The sequence below is a fragment of the Haliotis rufescens genome, unplaced genomic scaffold (genome assembly GCF_023055435.1).
Source record: "Haliotis rufescens isolate VD_foot unplaced genomic scaffold, xgHalRufe1.0.p SCAF_57, whole genome shotgun sequence".
NCBI lineage: Eukaryota > Metazoa > Mollusca > Gastropoda > Lepetellida > Haliotidae > Haliotis > Haliotis rufescens.
This window is the reverse complement of record NW_025964301.1, coordinates 2,788,913-2,795,835: the sequence shown is the minus strand read 5'-3', so window position 1 is coordinate 2,795,835 and position 6,923 is coordinate 2,788,913. Positions and strand designations below refer to the sequence as shown.

Below are 6,923 nucleotides of genomic sequence, written 5' to 3'. Positions count from 1 at the left end.
ACCATGTCGGACTACGTATCGGCGTCCGCCATCAAGGACCTCCTCACCGAGTGCCCAATATGTACAGAACACTTTGATGAGGTCAGACGGACACCTCGTCGCATGCCCTGCTGTGTACAGTCAATATGTCAGGCTTGTCTAGAGACGTACAGCAAAGGACTCCCAACGTTATCATGTCCCATGTGTCGACACCAACATAACCTGGCGGGCGGTGTCAAGTCTCTGCCCAAAGAGCCTATCATCCTAAGACTCCTGGACCATCTGAAGATTGTGAAAGGGCTTCATCTGCCATGTACAGATTGTCCTGATGGTAACCCTGCCATGTCCAGATGTGATGACTGTGGCGTCTTCCTGTGCCAAGAATGTCTAAATGCCCACAAAAGAGTTAAGTCGATGCAAGATCACCAAACTGTCAGTTTCAAGGAAATGAAAAAACAACCAGGTAAAAGTTTCAAACGTCACCATAAGTGTGCACAACACGACCAACCTCTACAGTTCTACTGCTACACTTGTGAAAAGATCGTCTGTGTGTCCTGCACTGTAGTGGACCACAAGGAAGGGAATGGACACAACGTTGTATCCGTGAATGAAGCACACCAAAAAAAGGCAAAGTCCATTGACGATACCTTAGTCAAGCTGAGGCAGAAGGCAGAGAGACTTGAGGAAATAAAACAAGGTCTCAAGGAAAGACATTCAAACATACAGGTGTCAAAACATGCTGCCGTGGTTGACATCAACAAAGCCTTTGACGAATTGATTGATGAAATACAGCAGAGGAGAGCCATTCTGTTGTCAGATGTTGAAGGGAGATCCAGCAAGATTCTGAAGCTGACACAGGAGGAACTGGATTCCACCAGTAATATTCTAGCAAAAGTGACATCATCTATCAAGTACACACGACAGATGCGGAGTAAAGCTGACATGATAGAGGATCTACAAAGGATGGGGTCTTCAGCTGCCACCTTGAGCGCCATGTTGGAGATGTCACCAAAGGCGTCACTTGTAAGAGCTGGTGTCAGCTTTGCTTCAACTTGCTTCAATAAAATTACCCCCTTGTTGAAGATGGCCGGTCTCGTCAAATCAGTTGTCTTTTCACCAAAAGAGAATTCAAGTGAAGATGATGACCTGAACGATGCAATCACTATTGAACACGAGTATGTGCCACAAGGTAATCAGTCTGTACTTTAATTTAATTCAAGTATTTTCTTAAAGACACTTCCTCTATTTTGATATTTTTGTGCATTTTGTTTCATAACTGTGCAGACATCTGACGGTTATAAACTATCCCCATATAACTGTGAACCACATGGTAATAATGGCACGTCATGTCTATTGATACTGATGTCACCCTAACACATTTGTGTCCACAGCTGCATATATGACCGGGCAGCCGTTGGGAGTAAAAGGATCGCTCGCATGTGAGTTCACCCTCAGGTTGCTTTATTGATGTGGAGAGCATCACGAAGTGCAGTACAACTGTTCACTGCAATGAAGTTCTCTCCTCACTAATTTAAGTTACTTAAATAGTTACTGTAATGTCAAATGAGTCTGTATAAAGATGTTTCTTTCTAAAACCTGTCACAATTTTACAAGATTGAATGGTGTCTTCAAAAAGTCATAGTACACTGAAGTTGTAAATAAAAGCGACAACGCCAGTTCAATGATCATAGGAAAGCTCTGTTAAAAGCAGATCTGTTATGTGATTCCGATAATATCACAACCATGTGTTTATGAATCACTATTTTTACCTGTCGATTTCCAAATTGAAACAGTGTGTTAACCAAGAAAAATGTATTTAAAAGAACTCAGTGTCAAACCAACAGACAAACAACAAATGGTATGCAATCAACAAATGTATTACAACATTGACTAGGTTTACAAATCAATACAAATTACTTCATAGCAATTACAATGACAGTACACAATATGGTGGTCTTAAAATATTCAATGACAGTATGTAAATGATGACAGTGGTAAGTATCACATACAAAACTACAGTGGTGATAGCAAAAGTCAGTGATAATACTATCTTCACCCAACGGTGACAGTGGTCAAGCTTTCTGGGATGGCCTAGGCAGGGAATCCGGGGTGATGAGTGATCTTCACACGAAAGCTGGACTTGATGTAATGAAATGTGTGAGAGATACTAGAGGCACGCTCTTCCCCTTATATCCTGTCTGACTAGCTACTGGAAATTTCCACACAGTGTCATCACAACATAGAATATTCTACATGTTTCTATTACACTTTATCACAATCGATGGTATTCCGGTAGTTTACACATCACACTAGCATCTAAATATAATAACTTTCTCACCACTGCTTACATTAAATAGTACTACCTTCCTGACATACCTTCTTTTACTACAATTGTTAGTTTTTTCAACAGTTCAATAGTCTGAAGCCCTAAAGAACCTTAATACAAAATACAGTCCACTGAGTCTTCTCTTCTGTTGACCAGCCAGATCTGTTTGATAACATTGTAAGTTAATTGGTTATCTGTCCCTTGGAGAGTCTTTCTGCAACTGCTTCACGTCCCTTTGGATGGTTGATCTGCCATAGACTGCTTGTGAATCAATAGCGTGTCCCAGTGTCATCAGACCAAAGTTGGAGACATAGTGAGAAGCTTCTTAATTAGCACTTCCTTGGAGGAATCTCCGCACCAACCTGTTTTTCCATAAAGTCTCCTGGCAAATCCGTTAAAGCTGCAATTTCTCCTTGCTGTACCCGCTCCAACCATTCTTCCAGAGATTCATCCGAGGCCTGATGAAAGACTGCAGTAGATCATCTTCCAAACCGCCTTTCGCGTTTCTTGATCGTTTCATGGCAGCTGATGTACTCATCCTTCTCTAGAAGTCAGCTGCTTCACCCATGAGACAGTAACACAGCGTATCCAGCATATCCTCATTCTATTGCTGGGAGTGGTTGAAGCAGTGAAATTTTACGGAAAACAAGTGTTGCAAATCATTCGTCTGTGCCTTTTGGATCTTCATTAAGATATACGATTTGCTCACGCAATGGTTGAAATCCCCCAAAACTGTCCGAAATGCAGACAGGATGTGTATAATCCACCTGTGTTTGATAGAGCACTGATCCTTAAGGCTTCGTCCATAATAGTCTTTGTACCCCAGAGACCCACTAGCGCATTGACAGGCATTAGAGGCATGACCATCATCTTCGACATTCCAAGGATAATCCTCTTTGGTATTATCATTCTATTGGTGCCCATGGGTATGTGAGCGACATAGTGTTGCCATTATCATAGGATCTGGATTCCATCTGGACAGAAGAAGGTTCTCCACAACAGACCCAATGCTAGAGATTTTATTATCCTCCAGCAGTTTATCTCCAGACACGAGGCTGTGACCCTTTTCTGATGAGTGAGTTTGATTGATTTTATGCCGCTTTTAGCAATATTCCACCAATACCAGGGTGGGGGACACAAGAAATGATGGGCTTCACACATTGTACCAATGTCGGCAATCGAACCCGGGGCTTTGGCGTGACGAGCGAACGCCTTAACCACTAGGCTACCCGACCGCCCCACTTTTTCTGATGACAAATACAGAGAAATCGATGCAAAGGTCTCCTGGGTGGATGGGTTTACATGTTTACCAAACCCCTGATTTTGTTTGGCCTGCCCCCAAACGTTCTCCATACCCAAGGATTAGAGCATGTCTCTGCTGGATATTCATCTGAGCCCTTTGGATGACCCGAGGGTCAATCCCCTCAGTAGTGGGCTTTGTCCTAGAACTCCGACTGGACACTTCCGTACATGTACCTCAGATTGAGTGGTTGGCATGGGTGCATCAGAGAGACGGCCAGTTCCATGATTTTATGGGCTACTGGTTTCCAGGTTTGCTTACCCCAGAAAAAAACTGCCATTTATCGACATACATGCACGTGTGTGTGTGTGGTTGATTGTACAACTCCGGCCAGTTTTATTGTTTTAGCCCACTGAGATACCATGCTGCAGTTTAACATGAATACCCAACTCAGACGCAGTATACTTTATCCGAGCTGACCTCTCCTTGCTTTAGCTCAATAATGCACAGCGCCAGGCAGGATAACAACAAGTACCATCTTTTAACGTATTTTGGTATGATGCTGCCCAGCTAGGGGTAGCTCTTGTGGTAGCAGAATGGCGGGGTATCGTGTATAGGTCGCCCGACATGGGCACAACAGAGATTGATATACATGACATTTATCGTCATTACACCTTCACTATCATTTCATCAGTTCCCTTATTTTATGTCGGTAGAATATTTCCTTAGAAATCGCACTTAGAAATGTACAATTTCCATATGATAAAACATGTTGTTGAAACCAGTATATCTTGAAAGGGTAGATAAGTGTCTCGCATGCGAAACGAAATGAACAGCTGGCAGTCGTCTAAGACGCCTTTGCAGAGTTGCGTCCCTTGTGTACGCTACATACATCCCTGAGACCTACATCCCTTCGGGCTTTCCTCCAACAACTAGAATACTGTTAAATGAATGAATGAGTATGGTTTTACGCCACTTTTAGCAATATTCCAGCAATATCACGGCGGGGGACACCAGAAATGGGCTTCACATATTTTACCCATGTCGGGAATCGAACCCGGGTCTTCGGCGTGACGAGCAAACGCTTTAACCATTAGGCTACCCGACCGCCCGAATACTGTTAAAAGCCTAATAAAACCCAAATCACTCAATGACTCATTACATTACAACGTTTCTAGTAATCGGAATTTGTCGTATTCCGACTTCACATTCAAAACTAATTACTACACCCCTGCTGAAGTCAGTCTATTTGATACTCAATGTTGTCCAAATATGGCAGGTAGACTTTCGTTTTATTAAACTAATATTTTTGATTTCCTGACATGGTATACTTTAACCCATATAGTTTTATCCTTAATATTCACGAAAAACATAGCAATATATATATATTACACTTCAATCCCACATTCAGCTGACATGCCGTGATATGACTGTTCTACTGTTAAAACAGTGTTAAACCCAATTCACACACAAATATAACATTTAGTTTAGTTGTTTGCATACACGGAAACGCATTCACCTAATACGGACGATGTGTCTTCTCCCCAGATGCGGATCTGGAATGGGACTCCAGTATTGCAAGTGACGATCTGACGGTTTCGGGGCCAGTTGTCACCAATGGCAAACAAGAACATCTTCCACCAAGGACAGGATGCCGACAACTTTCACCTCGCACTGTCCTGACATCAACACCTCTGGTCATCAGGCCAGGACAGACCATCATGTACGGCATGGAGGTCACATACTCTGTCATAACACCAGCGGATAACAATAAAATTATTTTCGAAGCAACTTTGACTGGCAGCCCTTTTGATGCTTACAAGCTGCAGACAACTGGATTGAGTGTATTGTTTGTAACATGCGCAGCTGACAATGGAATATGTCTAAAGGTGTACTACAACGGACTATATCTGTCCGATGACAACCTTACACTGAACGAGAGTGGTACACCTTACAGCCTGGATTTGGGATTCGTTCTTGAAGAGGAAACACATAAGGTCCATGTCCTGGACCTTAGTCAACAGAAACTCGTCACATCTGTAACTCCCTTCCCGTTTGATAAACCTCTCTGGGTCATGATTAATTTTGGATCTCATCCTAACACCCACTTAACCTGTAAATTATCATCACAGAAAGGAAGGAACATGCATGACGAAATAGAACGCTTGATCCACGAGTAACTGGAAAACGAGCTGATTGACGATGCCAAGCTGATAATGCAGACAGAGAAAGAACACTTCGTCTTTAATGTGACCATTGTATGCCAATAAAGCCATAATGAATTGTTAGATAGGCATTACATGTACTTAGAAGTTGACGGATGACAAAGTAGACACAATTTATGAATAACAACTTCTTTAATACTGTAAAGGCGACGTTTCGGTATAGTTCCTTGCTTGACAACGGTATAAGGATTTATACCTTTACAGTATTAAAGAAAGAGTTATCCATAAATTGTGTCTACTTTGTAAGCCATAATGGTGTCCACGTAAGCAAGGTTGTATATATAGCTGTACATTCATTAAAATCACTGTCTTGAGTCCGGTAAGTTCATGCACAAACTTGGACAACAAGAAAATGATCAATCATTTCATCATTGATGTGGCCATTATAGGCCAAGGAAACGAGTAAATATGAAACGTCACAACTTCTGACATGGTTTCAGTTGCCAGTGAATAGCGGTACGTTAGCGCCTTTGTGTGTTCATATTTGATGTTGAACACTTATTGTCTTTTTATGGGATTCCAGGTTAGATTCGGTTTCTAGCAACCTATGCTGGTCGTAAGAAGCGACTTAATGGGTCGGGTTGTCAGGCTCGGTGACTTGGTTGATGGCATGTCACGTAACCCGACGCCGTGGAATGTTGCTCATAATATCAACCACTGGGCTGTCTGGTCCACACTCGATTATATACCAGGAATATTGCTGAGTGCGGCGTTAAACAACTAACACACAAGTTTTGGGAGTTCACAAATGTTCAACCCATGTTGTTTTCTTCATAGTGTTGACTGCTTGTGAAGTAACTCCGTTGTTTGTTTCACAGTATCCATCTTGCAGCAGGTGAAACTGATATCGTTATGTATATTCTATATGAATGAGGCCAGCAGAGTGTACAGCATGCGTTGCGTATTCTTACATGGTTAGTGTCACATGATCTGTAGTTGTTTGGTAATGCTTCCCGTTTCATTAGCGACGTAATTTATATAGGTGTTATTCTGTCACAAGTATCTGGCTATGATAATTTTTGACAAATACAAGCGCGGCCAATGTGTTCAAAGTTTTCCTTTGGTATTAATCGACATGTGTTGTATACATTCAGACTCTTTATGAAAAGTATTAAGTATATTTTTAGGGCGCTACATATTCCACAATTTCTAT

General features: G+C 41.9%; 1 protein-coding gene across 1 annotated transcript; it reads left to right on the top strand.

Annotated features, from left to right (window-relative positions):
- LOC124137788 (tripartite motif-containing protein 45-like) lies at positions 1–6,923 on the top strand. Its single transcript, XM_048385314.1, has 3 exons — positions 1–1,168; positions 1,371–1,418; positions 5,094–6,923. The coding sequence occupies exons 1-3, from the start codon at positions 4–6 to the stop codon at positions 5,723–5,725; spliced, it is 1,845 nt and encodes a 614-aa protein (XP_048241271.1). The 5' UTR covers positions 1–3; the 3' UTR covers positions 5,726–6,923.